The 23448-nt window shown below is 43.6% G+C and overlaps 1 protein-coding gene across 15 annotated transcripts in view; it reads left to right on the top strand.

Moving 5' to 3' along the window:
* Window positions 1–2613: 2613 nt before the first annotated feature.
* MTCL1 (microtubule crosslinking factor 1) overlaps window positions 2614–23448 on the top strand; it is a 108570-nt gene continuing 87735 nt past the window's right edge. For 6 of the 15 annotated variants that reach the window (XM_065053172.1, XM_065053162.1, XM_065053159.1 and 3 more), the window contains exons 1-3: window positions 2617–4122; window positions 15221–15445; window positions 17031–17189. In XM_065053172.1, the coding sequence (XP_064909244.1) occupies window positions 3262–4122; window positions 15221–15445; window positions 17031–17189 (1245 nt within the window). In that variant the 5' untranslated portion in view covers window positions 2617–3261. Of the gene's footprint in view, window positions 4123–15220; window positions 15446–17030; window positions 17190–23448 lie in introns of all 15 variants that reach the window. The other 9 variants (XM_065053170.1, XM_065053164.1, XM_065053161.1 and 6 more) reach the window with 4 other exon arrangements.

The following is a 23448-nucleotide window of genomic DNA, read 5'->3' as shown; positions in this document are numbered from 1 at the left end:
TTTTTAATCTGAGGTTGCCCTGCCATGTCAGGGTTCAGGGTTCTATAATTATTCTGAGGGTCCACTCAGTGAGGGCACCTCCTGAGAAGTCAGGCTGAGATTTTGTCCTCTTTGCCTTTAGTAGCTTGTGGTCAGTGATGCACAATGATATAACAGGACATATTAAAAATAAAGCATTTAGCAGTTGAAACAGCATTTAGTGGGGAAAAAAAACCCCACCCACCCACAAAATAGCAAAAAATATATTAGTTTATGTATTTGCAATGTAAAATTTACAAGGTAATCACAGGAAACTGGACTCTGTCAGGCACTCTGGTGTCTCAGATTAATTCTCCCAGACAATTCCCAGCCTTTTGTGAATATGCTCCTTTTTTCACCTCCCGAATTCTTTTCCCCTCCTGTGCAAAGAAGCCTGGCACTGTCTCTCAGCTATTGTTTGTAGAAAAGTGGCTTATCTTGAACTATACTTTTTCCTTTCATTTTCTTTTTGAATTGAACTGTTCTGTTCATGGGGCAAAGTCAAAACAGGCTACTCGTAAATTATAACAGAGCAGTTCCCCTTTCAATCACAGGAATAGAACACATTGCAAATCTATCAGGGAAAGCTGGAATTCCCATCTATTCTTGAAAGTTATAACCAAAACCAAGTGAGAGTGGCAATATAGTAGGGCAAAACAACTTTTCTGATATCTCTTATCTGGGGCAACATCCATAATAAGTAGTATTTCCAAAATAATTATTATTTCTCAGGAAGATATACAGCAACTGCCACCTCTCTCACACTCAAACATTATTGAAAAGGAGGGTTGCTTGGACTGAGCAGCAGCTTATTGGCAAATAAACCCCCAACTAAGAGCACAACAGCTTGGTAGGAAAGACCTATAATGTGTGATAGCCTGACACAAATGCTGTCATTAAAATGTAACAATAGTTTATATTTCATAAGTCATCCTTCTAAATCGAAGTCTACCTGAGCCGCTTCATATGGTTTCTGTAGACTGGTTATCTCACACAATCAACAATTACTAACGTTGTACACGGAGGGAGAACGAGGGGACTTACACCCGTGAGCGGGTTTGTTGTTTTCCTTTCCTCGGAATATTTTGTAGGCATTCTAAAGGCCTTGGCCCAACGAAGTCTTCCCGGTAGCTCTGCTAGATGTACAGACCGGCAGCACAAGTGCGATCTTTGCCAGAAGGGACATCTCGCCGTGCGACGTGAAAAGCACATCTGGATGCGGGAACCAGGGCGGGGGGGGGGGGGGGGGGAGAACTGTGAGCAGTAACAGAAGCTGAATCTGTCAAGATATTAAAAACCCCCACCCAACAGCAGCAACAAATCCCTTCGCTGAGTGCCCCGTAGCAGGCCTTTCATCTCCTGCTCACTTGGGGAAGGACCGCACCGCCCTGCCCTGCCCTGCCGGGAGGGTCCGCCTCCGAGCCCCGGTTTTCCCTGGGGTGCTGGAGCCGGCCCCGCCGCAGCCCGGCCCGCACGGCGCTCTTCCCGGCTGGCGCTGCCCGGGGCGGGGCTGAGGAGCTGCTCCTCGCTCACGGAGACTTGTAAATAGAGCTCTGATTTGAATATGTTGTGGGGTTTTTTTGCATCTCTGCAGCCTTTGTAAAATAAGGAGTACCTGTTGCATACTCATGCGACAGCATCCATGTTGCTATTCATCAGGACAAATCAGTTTTCCCCTCGTTTACCGGGACGAGGAGCCCCCGGCAGACCGGCCCGGGCCGTTTCAGATGCCCCAAGTCGCCTGGAAACTGACCTCGACTGGACTTGCCTGAGCCAGCGGCCGGTTTTACCTTGGCCACCCTCACAGCCCGGTACCCTCAGGCTCCAGCAGTCATCCGTGACAACCTGGGGCTTTTGCCTTTCGGGGTAATACCTTGGGCCCACATGAGCGGAGCAGGGGACTCCGAGTTCCCCAGGGTGCTGTCCCATAAAAAACCCCTCGGGACTGCCCTTCCCCGGGGCGCGTTGCAGTCACCGCCGTTCGGAAGCAGGTGACTTGGGCCTCACAAGGATTTAATGAGCTAAGCACCCATTTACCACCTCCGTTTGACAGATAAGGGAGCCACGGCGGTTTGTCCAAGGTCCGTCTGTGCCCGAGCGGAGGAGTCAGAAATATCCCGGCTGCTGCTGCTCTGCTTTACCCATTAGGCTGTGCCTCTTTCCCACGCTTGAGCCTCTCCTCCCTTTCATTTAATCTCCCGGTGCTTTTCAAATGTAAGGGCTGTAATTTCACATCCCCGTGCTGCAAAAGGATGGGTCCGGGCCTTTTGTAGTTTAACCACACTCAGAACTTGCCGATTCCCTCGGATACTCGGACCTGCCTCTGGGTGAACCTGTGTCAGCCTTAAGCACAGAGATAATGCGGTGGCTGTTGTTTCGTTGCTGCGAATCTTTGAAAAGACTGTTTTCATTTAGTCTTAGCTCGGGGAAAAAAAAAAAAAAAAAATGAAAAGAGTACACGGGCAACGGTATGCAGCTTATGGCTCGGAAATTAAAATTTCCTCCCAAATGAGGCTTTCTGATAGGAAGCGGCTGGCAGAGACGCCCCTATAATAAAGCGTGGAGGCAGCTCGAGGAAAGTAGTTTACAGGGAGAGCAGCCTGGCTGGCTGACAGAGGGGGCGGATCCTGCGCACAGGCGGGCAGCGCCGCGCCGGAGCGGCCCCGGCAGCAGCGGGGCTATTTCAGGAGCCGGGCGGAGGCGGCGGCGGCGGCGGCCGGAGCAAGGGCTGCGGGCAGCGGCGAGCCATGGGGTTAGCGGCGCCGATGGGCTGAGCGCGGACTTGCGGGTGGAGGCGAAGGCAGCCGGGAAACGCGTTTTTGCCTCGGATTGGGGAGAAAAGGAGGTTTTCGTCGGGCTGCATCACAACTTGAGCTGCATCAAGCTGAGCCAGGCAGAGAGGGGAGCGGGAGAGGAAGGAGAGGGAGGAGGAGGAGACGGCTGCCACCGGGGGATTTGGGCTCGTTTTATTGAAACAAATCAGTGCTCGGGAGAGAGCAGCGGGGAGAGAGAGGAGGAGGAGGAGAAGGAGGAGGAGATGGGAATGGGAGGGCAGGAAGAGGGGGATCGAGAAAGAAAAGTGTGAGGGCTGTGGCTGGGAGAAACAGAAGTGATGAGAGAGCGAGCAGGGAGGCTGGAGGAGGCTGCCCGTCCTGCTGCTGCGCCCCGCGGGGACCGCCGCTCCTGCGGCCACCGGGAGTCCCCGCGGCCGCCGCTGCCGCCCCGCCGTCCCCGGCTCGCACGATGGAGGCGCTGAACGGCCCCGGCCCGGGGCCCGGCGACGCGCTGCGGCCGCCGCCGCCTTCGCCCGGCCACCACCACCCGCACGCCGAGAAGAAGAGGCTGCACCGCGCCCCGTCGCCCGCCAGACCCTTTCTCAAGGACCTCCACCCCCGCGCCGCCGCCGCCAAGCCGCCTCCCGCCCCCCCCAAGTCCCCCGGCCTCCCCAGCCGGGCGCCCCCGTCGCCGCACCCGGGTGCCCACCCGCCGGCCGCGGGGCTCCTGGCGGCGCCGGGCCGCTTCTCCCGCCGCCCCGCCGCGCCGGGGGCCAAGGCCGCCGCCGCTGTCACCGCCGCGGGCAGGGCGGGCACCAAGGCCGCCCCCTGCACCAAGCGGGCGGCTCGCGGTCCGGAGCCGGGCCCCGGCGGCCGGGGCGGGGGGCGGCAGCCCGGCAGCGAGGCGACCCCGCCGCCCGGCAAGGGGAGGAAGGGGAAGCGGGTCACCGGGGCAGCCAGCGGCCATGCGGCGGCGACGACGCTGGCCCGCGTCGGCCACACGGACAGCAGCTCCGACCTCTCCGACTGCCCCTCCGAGCCGCTCTCCGACGAGCAGCGCTTGGCCCCGGCCGCCAGCAGCGACGGCGAGTCCGGCACCGGCTCCAGCGACCGCGAGCGGGAGCCGCCCGCCGCCCAGCCCGCCGCCGCCGAGCCGCCCCGCACCGGCCCCGGGCGCGGAGTCCCGCCGCCCCCCAGCCCCCGCGGGGATCCGCTGCCCGCGGCCCCGGGCGGGGGGCGAGTCCCGAGCCGCGGGGAGCCGCCGGCAGCGGCCCCGGAGGAGCTGCAGCGGGAGGTGGAGGAGTTGCGGTCGGAGAACGAGTACCTCAAGGTAAGCATCGCCCGCGGAACCCGGCCTTGGCGGGTCCCCGCCCGGGAAGGGGACGGGGGAGGCAGCGGTAGCGGCGCAGCCCCCTGCTCCCCGGGACTGCGGGGTCCGCACTAGGGGTGGCGAGTGGATTCGCGCAGCCTGAATTCCCCCCCGCCCAGCGCCGTCGGAACAAATGCCCAATTTCACCCGAGGGAGAGAAACAGAGGCAGGGAGAGCCATCCGGGAGCCTCGGCGCTGCCCCGAAAAGCGGAGCCGTGGCACGGCTTAAGGGCAGATAAGGGACTTAAGCGTGTGGTTACGGTTGTCTGCAAAAGCCCGATTTGTGAAGGCTGGGTGAACGTAGTCCGGTGCAACATGTACTGTGGCAATGTTATGTTTGGTTATCGTAGTGGTAGCTTAGCAATCTCCAACTCTTCCGAAAACACCACAAACACTCTACTGCTTAGCAAGACTTTGCTTTTCAGGAACTGTTTTTTCTCAATATCACTCTTTAAAAAAAGCCAAAACTGCTTCCCTCATTTGACGTGGAAAGGATGACAACGTTATATTGTCTGTTTATTGTATTACTTTATCACTGGAAATGGAAGCCACTCTTTGTGAAGTACTAATAGAATAACAATAGCAGCAATAAAACGTGTCATTGCATCCTCTTGGAGGTAGAAAAGTACATCTATGTGCATTCATCCTTGGAGAAACAGAGAAGCTAAATTCAGGCGTGCTCTGAGCAGGGTTGACCTGCGGGAACTTTTAGTTGGACTTGCACTTACCATCTGATCTTTTGGCACAGCAAAGAGGCTACATTCATAAAGATCTATAAATAAGATAAACTGAGATAATCATGTAACCGCAGCTACTGTACCATTTGACTCTGCTGCTAGTGAGAACGATCTTTGTTCTCTGATTTTGTAAACACCCTGTTGCCAAGCAAAATTACTGTGGAAATCCACTGAAGTTTTGTTCAGATGAGGACTAGAGTTGGGTATAACCTTGGAACTGAGGAGGGTGGTAAAGATATAGACTGGGCTTGCTAACAGGTTTTGGTTGAGGGACAAGAAATGATGTTCATCATAGCAAGAGGTTAACAGCAGGGGTGCTGCAAAGTTCTTTGCTGGGTCTGGTGCTGCTTAATGAACTGGAAAAAGGAACGAACAATGATACAGCAAAATTTTCAGATGACATTAAGGGTTTTTTTTACTAAGCCAAATCCAGCAAAGACCAGACAGAACTTGATTTTAGACTTAATGCCCAAGGAATGAGTGAAAAATGAAGGCAGATGATGGGAAATAAATCTAAATATTGAAAATTTGAAGCACTCAGAGATAAGAAAGACTGAGTATGCACTTTTCTGGGTTTAAAATGTGTTGGGTTAACTTGGGAACATCATGAGAACAGGAACAGTGAAAATCTCCACTCAGTGTGAAACTGCAGGCAAAAATTATGTCAGATTTCAGTGAGAACTGACCATAGAATATCAAATAAAATATTATAATATTTTATAGACCTGTAGCTGTTATACAGATCAGTGGATGTACCTGAAATACTGTGGGCATTGCTGGTCATCTAGAAAAGGATGATACAGACCTAGACCAATAAAAATTATTGCCACATAGCAAAGCTTTTATAGTACTCATTGGATGGAAGACTCTGGAGTATGTTTAAGGAAATGTAATAGTCTATAAAAAATAAGCAGCATGGAGAACCTTTATCAGAGGCTTCCGTTGTACTTGACAGCCCAGAAACAAGAGGAGATGTAATGAAATCAGACTTCATAATAGGAATTGCTTTTAAGAGTAGGTAAACTGGCATTTCTGTCAGAAATCATGGAGGCCAAAAGCCCAGGAGCATTTCTTTGTATTACGGGATTTGCACAATTATAGTACTGAAACTTTACCCCATTATGAAGAATCTGTTAAACATCCTGTTTCGTATTGAAAGTAGTTTGTAACTATGGGAAACAAAATTTTTAAAAAAGGTTTTGTGAATTGTTGAGGACTGATCACCATTTGTCCCACCTTAGGGACTTTCTGACCACAGGACCTGATTGACATTGGCAAGTCCTAGGTAAAGAAATTTCTTCTACATAATTTCAAAATTCTCACACTGTGCAACAGTGCCTTCAGGGCTTTCACCTTGATGTCTTCATCATCTACAGCAATTGTGTCCCAACCTTTCTTTGATTTGGACTATAACCTTTTCAGGCTACAAGTATTTCTGAGACCAGTAGGATAATACAGACTGGTTTCTTGGGGCTCTGTGTCTCAGCTGACTTCCAGTGGAAGCCACGAGCTCACAGTGTCACCTTTTCTGAGGGTCATGAGTACATGGTCTGTCTGCTCTCCTTGGCCACCTGGGTGCACCAAGTCTTAGCAGTTCTGCTCCGCTCTTGAAATTGTTGGAATCCTCCCAGTGGTGCAAAAGTTATCAGGAGAATTCCCAAACTCCATTTTCCTTTCTAAGGAAACCTGTAAAAACTTTCTGCAAATTAAAACAACAGCACTGCGGGAGTTGTTTACTTGTGGATTTGTTCCTTGTGTTTCTTACAACACAGTTCTCTTGGTTGGTATCGGGTTGGTATTTTTTACTGGAGGGGGCTAAAGGATAACAGGGAAGCTGTCAGCTGTAAGTAGGCAAATTATTAGATAAATCCCAGAAGAAGCTGTTGATTTCTTGAGTGTGGACATATGCCAAATTTTGTAGCTTTCACCGCTCCTTATCCCTTCCTGCTGGGTTAAAGCCCATTTCAGGGAAATCTGTCTTTCACATAGGAAGGTCTTTCTCATATTTTTCATGGGTCTGGAATATAGAGCATAGTGTGTATACATATACATACATCATATACATAGACTTAGTGCTAAAGATAACTGGCAATTAAAGGGCTACTAAGAGAAACAAAACAAACACAATTGTTTGTTTTAATTTCTACTCAAGAATTGCTAGAAGGTCTCCCAGATTGCTCCATGGAGGCCTTTCCAGAGCAAACAGCTGATGCTGCAAACGTTTCAGACTTCATATACTATGAACCAAATCTCAACCTGGTGTCAAGTTATCACCTTATATATTTTCAGGGACTGTGATTTTACCTTAGGTGAGACTTAGACTCCAGCAGTGGCCAACTATTTGTGAAGTTCAGCCTGTAGATGAAGTGGTTGAGGCAAAGTGTTTTCACTGTAAAGTGTTTATTTTACTGCCTCTGTGAAATTTCATCATTAATTTCAGTTTCATGTATTTCTTGCGTAACTTTATTTCAGCTACCTATGGGCAGCACTGTTATACCACGGCAGCATTTTAAAGGTATCACTTATGTATTGAGGTGTACGAGAGAAATTATGTAGTGGTGTCCGGCTTTGTGGGCCAGGAGGTCATCGGTACGTGCTAGTAGAAGGTAAAGTTTTAGTTATTGCTAGTCAGTCCTGTTAGTATTAATAATAGCAAAATACGGCCCACACAAGTGATTATTTTCGGGATTACTTTAGTCTCCAGCAGAGAGAAGTATGATGCACTATGTGAGTCCTGGGAAACTTTGACAGAAGGTCTTTGTGGTGTAGATCCCTCTAAAGGATGAGGGATCCTAAGAAAGAGGGCCCAAAATTTAGCAACGGAAAATGTTCTTGCTTTATCTCGGCCAAAGTTTAATACAGACTGCTTTCATGAAATAAATGTGCTCACAAAAACAGCAGTGGTATTTTAGTCATGACACATGCCCTTTTTTCCTTTATGTCCTTCATGGCCACAATGTGAAAGCAGCATCCTGAATGAAGCGTAACACTTCATACAGCCCTTAAAACAAAAAGGGTGCTTGCTCTGCTGTGCTTTACTGGGTCTTCTCTTTGTACATGTGCTGGTGTAAGTTCAACATGCCAGAAATGCTGTTACAGTGTGGACTAGCACAAAAATATATTCTGAGCTGTCTTGGATTTATTAGATAAGCATCTTGTTTATCTTGTTTTGTCTTTTTTCTTTCTACGTTCATTTTTATCTATGTCATGTGCTGGATATAAATTGAATAAGGGGCCACCCCAGGCCCCTTATTCCAGTCTGATAACATATAGAGGATGTTTGTTTTTGTTTAAAATCACAGTGCCTGTCATATGAGGTTACATTGTAGTTGTTGGCTCCCTTGAAACTGTAGATCTTTGAATCCGTAGGCTTGAGATGAACTCATGAGGAGTAATAGCACTGTTTCTTTCATTAACCTGCCAGGGAGTTGTGTACGTCAAAGAGTTTTGCAGAGTAAAAATGATGCGAAGTGATGGGACCAATTTTTTTCTGTTTAGTGAGGGTTACCGGGGTTGGCAAAACAAAGCTTGTCCCCCCATCTCTGCTTGACATGCTGCTTTGCCACCTGGTGACTGCTGGTCCCAAAGAGAACGGGGGTGATAACCCTGCCTGGGGCACAAAACCCGCGTGCAGTGGCTTAGCCAGAGGGACAATCAGCTGCCAGAGGGAAATGTCTCTTTGTGGAAGAATAGCCCAGCCCCAGCTGTGTCCCTGTCAACCCCTGCACAGGCTGGAGGGGATTAGCTGCGTGATGCACCAGGCGATAGTTTCCCTTGGTGGCCCTTAGTGGGTGATATCAGTGTTGCACCAGGCAGATGCCTGCTTGAAGGGCTTCAGCTGCCCCAGTCAAGGAAGCGTTTAGAAACAATACTGGGGCGAATGCTTGAATGAAACAGAAAAGCTGCCAGACACTGCTCTTGCTCTTGGATCCTGCCAACTTAAACCAGCCCTGAAGTCAACAGGTGCTCGTGGCCCTACGGTTTTTCAGTTCTCTTCTTGTTTTGTGCATAAGCTTCAAGCAACGTTGGATGACTGATCAAGTAGTTTGGTTTGAGAGCTAATCAATAATATCAGAGGCCCAGAGACTTTAGGTTCATTAGCATATTTTGCAAGAGGCAAAAATAATGGTCGTTGCTTTCTTCCCAACCAAAAGCCTTTTAGAGCATATTTATCTCTGCTGCATCACTGCTGTAAAGTGATATGGGGGATGTGTTTATTCCGTAGCAGCAGCAGAGTCTCCCACATAAAGACAGTTTGAGATATTTAAAATATGAAAACAGAGATTACATAAAATCACAGTTCATGAATCTTAGCTTTATCAAGGACTTTCCAGAAGTTCTGGATTCACCAGCACAGTAGCAGCTACCCACTGTAATTTCCACCCCTCTTTCCTTCCTCATTCTCCCCTCATTTCATTTAATGTATAATAATAACCTTCTATTTGGAAAAAAATACTGGCACAATCTGTAAGAATGACTTTTGGCTAAATTAATAAATACTTTTTACATAGACAATTGAATTTCATTCTTCATTTACATTTGCTTCACAGTTTATTGGTTTTGTATGTTTTTGTCTTCCTATTTTGCAGATGTTTCTAAGTTTGTGTATAACTTCTGGACACTGATGTGTTCTAATTCAATGGAGCCTAAAGATCTTAAGTTTGGTAATATATGTAATAAATGCATAGTAATGGATCCAGTACCCATATGTCTTTTATGCTATTTTCTGCATGGAATTTCTCCATAATAGTAATTTTCAAAAATTGTTTTTTCTTTTTTACTTATGGTTGGGTTCCAGTTTTTAGTCTCTGTTCACACTCTGAATTAAGAGTTTTTTCTGTATTAGCCAGTCATTCAGCTCAGTGAGGGTAGATCAGCAGGCAGACCTAGACGCAGCTGGTGCTGATGCCTCTATCTCTTTCTTTATATGCAATTTAGGGGTCTTATCTTGAACTGTATTTAGTCTGGCCCCTTGAAAGAAACATCTGCATCGTGCATGTGTTTTACAATTGTCCAGAGGAATCAAGAGTAATGAAGCACATTTAGTGCACCCTTGGAATGTAGGTCTCTATTTTATTTCAGAAGGAATCCAGTTGTTGTGTGCTCTGTGGGCTGTAGGAGTGCACAGTCGTTGAGGCTGATTGGAAAATTTACATTCAAACCTCATTATGGATTTCAGCCATACTGGTTGGGTAGACACAGCCCATGACTTGTGTAAGTATTCCTGGTCGTTTCAGTGGTAATGACTCAGTGTAATAGCTGCATGGCCTGACTCCTTTTCTCCCTTTGTTTTTTGTTTTTCAAGAATCCTAAGCAAGGTATATTCCTATAATTTACCCTTAATTATACTTAAATTAAATCAATAATAAACAGGCATGACATCAGTAAAGGTATTAATGAGATAATGGCTTTTCTCCTGACAGGCAAGTCTTCAATTTGCACAGTGCAGACATGAAATGACACCATCAGTATGTATTTGGGCTACACAGCAATGTAAACTGCACACCGGCTTTTTCTTTCAGCCAGTTCACCTTGGCTTGGCATACTGACATGGCAACAAGGAATCCTAATTCACTTGCTTTTGCACTAAGTCTAGGCGGATCCTGGAGAAGGAACAGCTATTTATGTGTGTCCCTGCGTTTATACAGCCACTGCATAAATCTCAGATGAGTGAACCCTATTAGACCCCAAGTGGCTGGCCTTAGGAAGTCATTTGGGCCAAGTACCTGAAACCATATGTGGTTAGACTCAGGGACAACTTGGATTTCTATTGCAAATTTGGAAAGAGCTGCCAGTTAGGAAGTTTTGGGGTTTTTTTTGTTTTTCCTGTACTTCCATTTGTTCTTTCTCATGACCAGGATGACATCTGGAAAGCAAAGCAGTTTAGCTTTTTCCTAAACAATATTATTTCTTCCAGGACTCTCTGCCTGATGCTGTTCTTACTGAAGGTAATAACATAATTACCATGAAATTAAAAGGGGTCAAAGGGAGGCTCTCATCCCCTACAGGAATGTACAGCAAAGTGAAGCTTCTTATGCTGACACTTAACCTTCAAATTTCGGTTGCCACTTTAGGATCCTGGAGTAGGTCCTCCCTGTTTAAGAATGGGAGCAAGCTCTCAATTTTTTAGGTGCACAAAGGATGGCTGCTTTCTTACTTGTTAGTTTTAATTACTCTTAAGTGCCTATTTTGATCTTTTTTTTTCAGTTTTACAATATTAAAGTCCATGGAATAAAAGCACCTCTTGAGAAAAGAGTTCTAATTCTCACTCTCAATAATAGTAATAAGAACAATACATTTTAATGAGGTTGGGAATTAGGTTTATGTAGTATTTCCAACTGCCTCAGAGCCAAAGCATCTTTTTTTGCAAACTACTGAGTCTGGGATTTTCAAGGTTCTGGCTTTGCTGCTTTTACCTTTGATTTCTCTAATGACTGACATGTTTTCCTCCAAAGTGGTAGGATTACCACTTTAGTAAGTAGGACCATCATAGTTTCAGTTGTAATTTCCACTTCCCTGGGTCTCTAACGTAGCTTCTTTTGTTTACTGTGCACACATCAGTTTAGAAGAAGAGTTTAAGCTGTCCTGGTTTTGTAGGTGTGATTGTAACAGCTATGAGTTGAGAGATGCTAACACAAGGTTTCAGTGTCTATGGCAGAATCATGAGTACCTACCAAGGAGAATAAGCTGTTAGAAGCTGGAAGCATCTACACCCTTGCCACTGGTTTTGTGGCCTGTGTCGAGAGCAAGGTTATGTCTTTAGTGTAAACTGTCCTATTTGGGTTTTTCCTCCATTTTGGACAGACTTTGTAGGTCCGAGCCCCAGGCATTGCAGTAATACAGCAGAAAGTGAGCTGGTGCTGTGTACAGCCCATACGGAGAGGTTTCTGCTCCTTCTCCTGTCAAAATTGTTTGTGCTGTCACTGTATTTGCATGTATGTTGCTGTGTTTAAAAGCTCATCCAAAGGATGCTATATTCCTAAATACAAGGGGTCAGGACACAGTCTGTATTTTTATATGAAGGTTTTTGGAGTAGAAAAGAAATTAAGCATGGAAAAGAAGTTCAATTCAGTAAAAACAAAACTGACACTTTCAAAGTACAGGTTTCTTGATACTACCCCATATTTTAGTTTATCTGTAAAATTGCACTACAGAAAAGCGAATTGTGAATTTCTAACCAAAATCGGGCGCAAGAGTAAAAAAAAAAAATCACAGACTTGCAAGGCTAGAGTTGTGATATTAAGGGAGATGAAGAAAACTTCAGTTTTCCTGGAAGTAAAAGACAGGCCCATCCACTGAAATACAGCTCATGTTAATGCTCGCAGCTCTTCAGGGAACTTCTTTGGTGGGAGGAAAGACATTGGATTCAAGTCTCAAATGGAGATACAGTGACTCTTAAGGCTGGGACAGCTCCCCACGCCCGCTGTGAGGATTTGCAAATATTCAGTTTCAATGGGATGATTGTTTCAGGGACTTGGTTGTTTAAAATGATGTGAGTTTCACTTTCCAAATTTGGTTGTAATAAATGTTTTGAGGTCAAATATTGTGGATTATTTGTCTTTAGAAGCTGACTAGATTTAGTAATTTAAAAACCTGATACAGATAAGAAGCAAGTTTAAAAGATGAGCAATAACATTATAATTGCTCTTTGCAGGCCACTTAGTACATAAAAGCCATTGCTTAGTTCTTGAAGTATAAACATCAGATTGTAAACTAGATCCCATTAATTTAGTGATGACAGATGGTTTCCTTTATTGTGGATTTGTTTTTCAAAATTCTCAGTTTACAACCAAACTATTAATCTAACTTAACATTAGCATTCTGAAGATGAAATTAAGAAGTTAATTGAGCTTAAATCTAGTTGAGGTAGATTCATCTCCTGAGTGTGCAGACAGCCCTAAGCAATAACTCTGGTCCTGTTTATTCCAGAGGGCTATATTAGCTCTGACAGGTAAAGAGTGTAGTTTTAGTGTGATTACTTTAGCCAAAATACCTAGTTATATACACGTAATGCAAAATTATATTCCTTTTCTTAGGTTCAAAAGCCACAGCTCCTCTCTAACCATTTTCTAAGACCTTGACTTTTTACTTCTGCATGTCTATCTTTACTGGGTAAACTTTTACTTTACCTCTTGGAAGCCTCTATAAATGTGAATCATACTGAGAATGTGTGTACATTACAAAGAAAAACAGGCCTTCTCCCCAGTTCACTCAAGCATATATTATTATATTTTCCTTTTAAAAAAGTATCAGTCACTCATCAAACCTTCAGTAGTGTGTTAGCTCTAAACTGGCCTGAGTATCTGGCCGTACCCTGAGAAGGGGTAGGTACAGCCTGGACTGTGAATTGTTTTGGAAGAATTCTGCTGGATTTGGTCTGCAGAGCTCGTTTGCTTCCTTGCAGTCTGCTGTTTGTGGTTAATTAATGTATTTGCATCTTCTGAGGATGTCATTGCTGCAAGGGTAACTTCTGTTACTGTGCTTGCTCTGTTCCTTTTCAGACAGTGTATGGCTCGAGTGTAATCCAGCTCACTGGGCAATAACCCTTTTGCTCCTCCATCCTCACAGATATCCTGCTCCTGCAGCTGTCCCAGGGAGAATGTGGGCCAGGATGCCCCTATAGCAGGAATCTGAATATATTAAGAATGTATAGTGCTATAGTGGGATTGTGAGAAAATCTGACTGTCCTTTATGAGCATCTAGGGAGAACTGTGTAGAGCCCTTGGAGGACCACACCAATGGAAAAAAGCCTTGCTGCTGAGCCCAGAATGGTCATTTTAGAGATAATAAGTCTTGTTCTTACCTAAAATTAGACTGTTTCAGCTAACTGAAGTTAAAACACCACTGTCTAAATACTGTAGTTTTTATATGTGGATAAGATTTTAGTAGGAGTAACACTATAATTCAAAAGTAACTATAATAGTGAGGCTAAAGAAGTTCAACACATCTTCCTTTGGTCAGGACTGTGCTCAGAAGCAAGATCTGTCCCTCATTTCTTACTGAAGCTCAAGTGGAGCAAGATAAATACGGGCAGAAACATGACCAGCCATCCAGTTAGACCATGGGAAGGGGCAATGGTTGAGAGGGCTATCAAGAGGTGGGCATGTTCATGGAGGGAGTGGACAGGGATAGTCCAGGCTGCGGGAGGGCGCTTTGTCAAGGGAGCTAACACCATAGCACTGTCTCCTCCACCTGATACAAGTGTGACATACTCTGCAGCCATCCTTGGTATTTCAAATGTCTGTTACAAATCTGAAGTGAGGTAACAGTGCAGCTAGCCCTGGTGCAAGTTCTGCTTGAATCTTATTTATGTTTTGCACAGAAAGTTTGGTCTGTGTAATATCAAACTCAATTTTAAAGAAAACAATTTAAAAATTAATAGTTCATTTTAAATGTACTCCTCCTGGCTCTCTTTATTGACTTTTTTTTTTTTTCCAACTTTGTTCAAAGTTACTAGAGTCATAGTTTTCCTCTCACACAGTAGTTTAATGGCTTGTACCCCTGAGCGTGGAAGACCTTTATAAGAGTTTTATCTCTGGAGCTTCAGTCATGCACAGATTAAACAAAAGGGAATGATAGAGCTTATCCTGTTCAGCCGTAAATCTTTAAATCTGACTTTAGAGCACATGTACCGCTCATGGTGTGATGTGGAACTGGGACAGTTCATGATTCCCAGAAAAGAATGACCAGGTAATTCCCATGGGCACAGGTTTTATATTGTCCCTGAGGCCCTGTTATCGAAATGTGCGTGCACACAGCTGAAACCCACTTTCCCTCACATCCAACTATCTGTCATTAAGGATGTACACGGTGCTAGGCTCAGATGAGACAACATTTTCCCATGGAGCAATTCGGTATTTGGCATAAAGATTCATTAAAATTTTCAAGGGACAATTTTATTTTTAGGAAGTTCTCATTGTTAAAAAGGCACATAACACAGAGATGTTGAGATACTTGTTTGAGGAGGTTTACAGTAGTCTGAACAAAGCAAGGGGTCGGGTCAGATAATGCCAAAGTATTATGTACTTCTTGTTTCAATTAGGGATGGTGAAAGGAAGGTGTTACCAGTTTCAGGAGACAGACAAGCATCTGGTCTGTTTTTAATTATTGAAGCAATTATAAGAAATATAACAAGTATTCATTGATTTAGTTCAGCATAATTACTCAATGTTGGGATAAAACTTCTGTTCCTATGACTTCTGGAGCTCCATGTTTCAATTTGTATCACTTCATTAATATGGTATCCTAGTGAGCATGTTTCCTATTTTGCTCCCACGGGGGAGATTCGAGGTATGATGGAGCACTGTTTTGACTTCTCACAGGATGAGCTGGATGAACTTCGGGCTGAAATGGAAGAAATGCGTGACAGCTATTTAGAAGAAGATGTTTACCAGCTGCAGGAGCTCCGTCGAGAGCTGGACCGGGCAAACAAGAATTGCCGTATTCTGCAATATCGTCTCAGGAAAGCAGAACAGAAAAGCTTGAAAGTTGCACAAACAGGCCATGTGGATGGAGAGCTCATTAGGAGCCTGGAACAAGATTTAAAGGTGGGTGAGAGATTTATATTCACAGCAAAAGAGAGGAAATGGGGATTCAGCTCCCTGCAATGGAAGGCAGGGTGCCACACGAAACAGGCAGTAGTTATCCAAACGTCAGGACCAATTTCCTTCTTCTGTTGTAGAGAACAAATATTCAGCTTATCATCATAAAAAGATGTTTTAGTGACTAAAAAAGCATGTGCTTACATTCAAAATGAAATAAATGCAGTCAAGTTGCATTTGTGCGTTTGAAAGATTTAAAGGATTTTGTTTTACTGGTTTTACAGAAAACCTTAGCTTTGCAAAATTGTATAAACAAAACCTGATGTGCTTTTCCCAAGTCATGTCATTTCCTTCCTTTTCACTTCTTGCTTATGCCAAATAACTGGAAAAAATCTAGTCAAAGTTGCATGACACAGAATCACAGAATGTCAGGGATTGGAAGGGACCTCAAAAGATCATCTAGTCCAGTCCCCCTAGTCCTAGTGCCTAATAAGTTAATCATAACAGGAGCAGGCTGTTATAACATTTAGACACTCAAAATAGACAATCAAAATGCTATGCCCATAAAAACACAGATTTCTGTAAAAATTGTGTTCATGCCAAAACTTGTATATTTTTCAGAAATGTTTCCATCAAGACTAAGCTTTGTATAGGCATGGTGCTTATCTAGCTTTACTTGTCTTCCTTAATATTGCTGTTTTGTAGCTGTTTTGAAAATATCTTCTCTAGAGAGGGACTGCTTACCACTAGAATTATTAAGCATTTTGTACTTAAAAATGCAAAACATAAAACCTTCTGAAACTGGAATAATTGGTTCCCAGAAGTGGAAATGACAGTGACATATCAAGCCATCAAACTTCTCAAAATGTCAGACCTTATTTTCTCTTTTATGATAGAAAATAAATTATAACTGTATCATGATAGAAATGATACATTACTCAGTAAAAATCTTGTACAAAGATTTGAGTGAAAGAAATATTGAGGTCTTTTTTTTTAGGTTGTTTGCTTTGTTTTTGCTGACTTGTGATTCAGTAATCCATCATTTTGCATGATGAATCACCTTTCCAAATGTTTTTGGAGTAAATATTCCAGCTAGTTAGGCTGGCCTCAGAAAACCTAAGATACCATATACTTCTGTGCTTTCATGTCACTCTTGCCTAGTTGTGATTGCTGCTGGAGCAGCAAGTTCAGGTGGATGAGACTGCTGTACGGATGCAGCTTTGATCGATGACCTGTCAATTTTACAGCACAATTCCTCATCTTCTTTTTTATCAACATGACATACTGGGACTTTGATGTGCAGGTTTGGTATCTGCTTGTTTCGTCCTGCTGTTCATGACACTGCCTTAGCTTAATGTGGAGAAAGAGCTGGAAATGGGTAATCGAATGTATTTTCATCTTGGATTTCTGTATTAGAAATGGATATTCATTTTGGTACTTGAAAGGCTTGGAGTCTTTCATCAACAGACTCATAACTGAATTTAAAATCTCTGAGCTGTCTAGGGCTGTAATGTGCTTCCTGCTGTAGGAGAAATACTGTAGCTGTTGCTCCTCAGGGATCCTCTTCATGCATTTGTGCTCTTCTGACCAGGTAGCCAAAGATGTTTCTGTCAGACTGCACCATGAGCTGGAGAGTGTGGAGGAGAAACGTGTTAAAGCAGAAGATGAAAATGAAATCCTTCGGCAGCAAATCATCGAGGTGGAAGTATCCAAGCAGACACTGCAAAATGAGCTGGACAAGTTAAAAGAGGTAAGCAATGGTCAGGAAAGCCATACAGAGCGATGTTTCTGGATTAGATGGGAAATTTGACACACGGGCATCTTAGACTAATTGTTGGATGAAATCCTTGCTGATATTGATTGTACAATTGCCAAAAAGGTCTCCTTTGTTATATGTCCTGAGTGTGTTGGTAATTTAGAAGCAATAGAGAGTGATGCTGGGGCTTCTATCCAGGGCTTCTCATAGGGCTTCTGTCCCATCTTAAACTGGCTCCTTAAAGACTCTGTTCCTACCAGAGCTAAAGGATCTTTGATTTGATGCCAGCTGGCTCTGACTCTCCTTTACACAGATGTATCTTCCACCTATTTGAGAGTCAAATGAGGGGTGCATGACTCACCTCTGAGAGGGTGCTTCAGATAGGCATGCCTCTGGTTTGGCTGGCGCTCTTCAGTGGTGACAGTGGGAGCCACTGGCATGAATTAGGCAGCAGGAATGTGGTCTGTAATGGATAAATGACATGGCACTTTGGGCACAGAAACGCTGTCTGCTGAGAAAAGGGATCATTTCAATCAGAGCTGACGTGCAGTCATACTGGGTGAAGTGTTGATCCTTGGAAGCGAGTGAGCTGAGGAGCAGTGGACAATAAAGGAAAGCCAAATACTAAGTGTTGCTCTTTACTGGAGCCCACAGCCCAGTCTGTAGTGGTATTTCTGTTCTCTTAACAGTACAGCAGATTGGCAGCTCGCAGCCTCTGCTCTGTTTTAAACCAGATTGAGATAGAATATTTAAACGTAATGAGGTAAGGCGTTTATCCTCTGAGCCCTGGTCAGATTTAGAGAGCTGGTGCAATTATGTGTTATTTTAATCTTTCAAACAATGCTTGCGAGTCAGCTGGCACAAAGCCTGACTCAGTTTTATAAGGACAACCCCTATTTAATTTCTCTGTGTGTTTGGGTTATGAGGAGTCCAGTGAAAGAGTTTTGGAGCATTTTGTACCTAATAGGACAGATGTGCAGCCTTCTAAATATCAGTGTTGCTTAGATTACTTAGGAGCCTGACCCAAAAGATAAAGTCTGCATGATATTTTAGCTATTCCTCTTCTTTCTGAATGTTATTTGTGAATGCCATGCTTAATGGACATGATACCATGTTACAGGGTCTGCAGTCTATATTCCAAATAAAAATAATCATGTCATCCACAGTACTGAATTTATTGCTTGCTGTTGATTAACACACAGGTACACTGGATACTGCTTGATGGTCTTTGGGGTTCAGCAATTTGAGAGACTAAATTGTGGGTGAACAGTGGGAAAGAAACTGGTCCAATAGTGCTGGTAGTCTCAAGCTAGCTCTAAACAGGCTGAATTTACCCTGCTTCTTAGATTGCTGGAGCCTAGTAGGAGAGGGAAGCCCCACTAATGCAACCATCTCTCTGCTGCATTGCAAGTCAAATTAACGTACCCTTACCTGAGAAGCAGACTCAGCTCCAAGAGAGGCAAAGGCTGGAGAGGAGCTAGGGAAAGGAGGAGATGGCAGGTGGGATGATGGGATGTGTGCGTGCTGATCTGGAGGCACAATGGGGCATAAGATGTGACATAAAATGCAGTAGCAGTGGTAGAGATAGTCTGGTGTTTTTCATACTGTGAGTAGTGGTTTCTCTGGGAGTCAGAATGAATTTCACGAGGTCACACACAGTAGGTGAGAAGACAGAGGTTTTGGTCTTTGCCAGGTCAGACAAGGACAGATGAGCTAAAAGTTTGAGAAACACAGTGATATGTGTGCCAGACAAGTATGTGTTTGTAACATTGTTGGCATCGCAGAAAAACAAATTTTAAAAAATATAGATTCTTGCCTCAAGATGTGTTCAAATAACTACCAGAAGTGACTCTTTAGGAACATTTAACGCTTATAAAGCTCTGAAGCAATGTATTGTGGGCGTGCCAATAGGAAAACTAGTTCTTTATATGTCAGGAGAAAAGTGACCCAACGGGCATGTAGCTTCTTCCCAATCCACCCTGACTATGCAGCTTGTCTATCTAAAGGCTGACACTTAGAAGGAGTCTCCTTCCTATCCAGTCCTGGAGCGTTGCCCAAGACCCAGTTAGACAGCATTCGCTCTCTGGTATAGCTTACTGTCACCATATGCTCTCAACCCTTTTCCTCTATCATGGTCTGATCAACAAAAAGGTTTTCTCACATCCGCATTTGTGTTTACGGCTTAATTCAGTGCTAAATTCTGCTTTGTCCTGCTGTATAATTCCCTCAGGTCCAGCCTCTTGCTGCAGTGAATGGCATTTATGTCCATTACCTTTAATGTATTTTCCATGAGGAAATGTCTTTAGGAATTGTACATGTCTCTGAAAGTGCTCTTTCTTTAAAGCCACCTTCATTTTTTATCTTTTGAAGAATTTCCAACACATTCAATGTTTAGTGCCATTATGTATTCTTTCACCCCTGTACCTGTTTCTATATTGGTGATACTTTAAATGAGATATTTTTGACATGAAATATGTGCAGGTTTGCTCAGTCTACATAAAATTATTATTTCCTTCAAAAAAAACGTGCAGTTTTAACTGGGAAATTAATTTTTGCCTCCTCCTGACCATGTAATTTCAAGTTGTTGTATTAAGTAGATAGGAGGTAGGCTTTCTTCTTTTGTCACTAATTAACATTTCTCAGTGTGTCTCAGCTTTGCAAATAATAGAAGCAAAGTTACAATGAAGAGGAAGGGTGACAAGAAGTCACCTAACATGTCCTTCATAGTGCTTTCATCTCCACTTCTACTGGTGTGTCGTAGCTAATACACTTCCCTCCCCAATTCCAGATGCTTTTGGGTTCCCATTTCATTACATGCTTTCAGAAGCTTTTGTGTAATCTATCAAAACCACATCTAGACTCTTGCTTTGCTCTGGTATCTGCCAGCTACTCCCCATCATCAAAATACTGTGCTTTTCACTTGTTTCAATAAGGAGCTCCCAGATCATAGGTGAGTCACTTACAGATTTTTAGAGTAATGTCACGTCTTTCCTTTTTTTTTTTTTTTTTAATTTTTCCATAATTATGCTCCATCCCTCCAGCGTTTTGCAGCATTTTCTATGGATGTGTTTTGAGCTAAGAAGTGGATTGGTAAGGATTTTTAACCAATACTTGTGTTTTGTATTTAATTCTGATATATTCCAGTTAGACACCATTCATCTCTGAATGTCTTCATCAGCACCCTCAAATTCACTTTGCTTAATCATGCCGCTTCTTTTTTTTTTTCAGTCCTCTTAACCAAAAGATAAATACGGTGCTTTCCTTTCCCATAATGCTTCCGGTTTGTTTTTTTTTTTTTTTTTTAGATTTTGTTTATTTATTGCTGTGTAGGTTCATCACTCTGCTACTCTTCCCTGAAATATTTCCACTGATTCTTTTGAAGCTGTTTCTTTCACTGGTTAATGTTTTCTCTCTGAATGTTTTTTAACTTTACTGACTGTACTAAGATTTTCTGCTTTAGTCTTCTCTAACTGCTACAAAACTGTGGTCCATTGAATTTTTTTCCATTATTACATTCACCTACTTTTTCAGTTTCCCTTTTTCAACTCTTTTTTTTTTTTCCTGTGAACTTTTCAACTGGTTTTGACCTCCCTCTGATGCCTTTTTTGTGTCATTCTCCGTCAGAGCTTCAGAGTTTTCCTACTGCTGAGAACACTTCTTTGTAGCATATCCTTGTAAAATGGGATGTCTCTAAGAACTGTCCCTTCTAGGAATTTGCTAGGATTTTCTGTGATTTACCAAAGCTACTTCTTCCTTATGACTTGAAAGACAAAGGCAGTGTACCCTCACAAATTCAATAAGTACGTATATCACTGCTTAGGCTTCCTTGCTTTTCTCTTGTTGTCTAGATTATTAACATGGCCATTTGGAGTCGATAGACAACAATGAGTTGATTTTCTTAGACATCTGATCATCTTCCACTCAGCATTTAACCCATCATACACATCATTTCCCTGGAGCCACCAGGACATTTTTAGGGAATGTCTTCCTTATATTTTCTCAGCAAAGATATTTCACAACTAGATGATCTATCTTTAGTGTAAGTTTAAACTACTATGAAATCATGCTTGGCAAGTGTTGGGTGCCTTTTATGTACAGGGATCATTAATTCTTCTGTAAGTAATACCTCTCAGAGTAATTCTCTCTCTAAAATCTCTGCACCTGTGGAAGAATAAACCATGTTTGCTACTTATTGTAGAGATGTGCTGAGATGGCACAGGACCTGCTCCTGTTCCCCATGGGGAGAATGAGCCAGTCACTTATTTGCAGCTGCTAAATGTGTATTTTCTCACTTTCTTTGTCTGGGCTTGGCATTGTGAGCCAGGGAAGAGAAACAGGCAGGGCTGTGGCAGCGCTGGTGCTGCTGGGGAATGGTAGCCCTGTCGGACCAGACAAAGAGAGGGGAGGATTAGAGACAGGGGGTAGCAGCTGCTGAAAGATTTGACACGAGTGCTATGAAACGGTTTAGCAAGAAATTAATGAGAATTGTGTCTCTGGGAAGAAAGGAGCATTTATTGCTTGTGGGGCAGCCACACTGAGCAGGTGATGGTCGCTCTTTATTGCCGCTGAAAGAAGGACCAGAGTGGGGGCGGCTGGAGGTGCTGCTTTCTCTCTTGCAAGGGCCTCTAGCATAGCAGTGACCTCCCCGGCAATATGGAGGTTTTCTTGGCCAGCTCCTCACTTCAGTTGAAATAACTCATGCTTCCAGCCCTCCAGGTTGTTGGGACCATTAGACGCACGAGTGCCATCCTCTGGGCATGTTCACTTGGGAAATCACTTCCAGTTGTTGGAGAACCATGACTGCAGGTGGTGTTTGCTGGTGTTTTTACAAAGAAAGGCAGAGGCAAAATGGGAAGGCAAGAAATACTGTTACCATTCATTTCTGCATGAGAGAATTTCAAGTCCACTGGCCGTTAGTAATGTCTCCAGTGTCTCCCTAGGACATAGATTGAGATGAAAAACAGTATGTACTGTAAATGGGATTTCCCCAGTTACCTGTGGGCTTTTTAGGGCAGTGGCTTCCCTCAAGGCTCTTTCATCCAAGGCTCACTTGCTAATGGGGATGCCACCACGCCTGAGCTCATCCTCTCCTTCTCCCCTGCAGCGCCTGGTTTTTGAGGAACAGTTCAAGACCTGCTGCTTTAAAGTCAAAGTAATTTTTTGTTAAGATATTTGTTCATTTTAACAGAGTCAAAAGCTGTATTCAGATGCTTTCAAAATGATAGAAATATGTAAGATGAAATATCTTTCAGGCATCTTATTTAGAAACAAATTTTACTCCAAAGTGCATGTGCACTACTCTGTTTAACATCACTAGAGGCAGAGGGTGTTTTGCTGATAGAAGAATTTAGCTCTGTAAACATAATATAGCAAAATGAAAACTAGAGGCTACTTCTAAAGCAGAGCATTGCAGTCTGGTTGTCATTGCCTTGAACCTTTTAAATAGGGCATAATACATGCAACATGTGTGTAAAGTGTGATTGTTCCAATCTGAAATCACATTTCCCTCTTGTTTTTCTGATATAAATATATAAATATGGTGAAAAGTAGTGCACAAATGGTGAGGAAATTATTACTGGTGAAAGCATACTTGTTTGTAGAAAATACTGACCATGTTTTAATTAGCTAGGACTTCATACATGTTTATTAAGGTAGCACATAATTTTCTTATGTCATTTCTCAAATGAAACTCTCGTACTCACCAGGGTGAATGTACATTGAATGCTGGGAATTTGCTGAGAGGCAGGGCAGAGAGAAGACTCACAAGCTATGGACTGAAATAACTTTAGAAGGGCTAAGCAAGATCACCATGTTGACTCAGTAACCCTGCTTGGAAGTTACAGCTTGTGACAGTTTTAAGTAATGAAGTCTTCTGCAATAATCATAACTAAAACCATTAACTGCATGAAAGTTTTAGTGCAGCACCATCTTGTCTCCGGTATCTTTTTTTCATTGTAATAAATAATGAATTGGTACTTAAACCGCAGTGAATGATTTATAATCATGATGGCATTTCAGGAACTGTATATATGCTGAAATAGCCTGCTCAGTGTTGATGCCAACAAGCAGGGTGGAGGGAAGGAGTGGGAATGGATCTGGCTTGACTCAAAATGTATAGCAGTTAAGAGGCAAACTCAGGAACATAATTATTTTTTTTCCAGTAAATTATACTATACAACTTCTAATGCACTGTCTCTATTTCTCTTTAGAATTAAAAAAAAAGACCAATTTAAACAAGAAAAGACATCACAAT

The sequence above is a fragment of the Columba livia genome, chromosome 2 (genome assembly GCF_036013475.1).
Source record: "Columba livia isolate bColLiv1 breed racing homer chromosome 2, bColLiv1.pat.W.v2, whole genome shotgun sequence".
NCBI classification, from domain to species: Eukaryota; Metazoa; Chordata; class Aves; order Columbiformes; family Columbidae; genus Columba; species Columba livia.
This window is presented reverse-complemented; position numbering and strand designations above follow the sequence as displayed.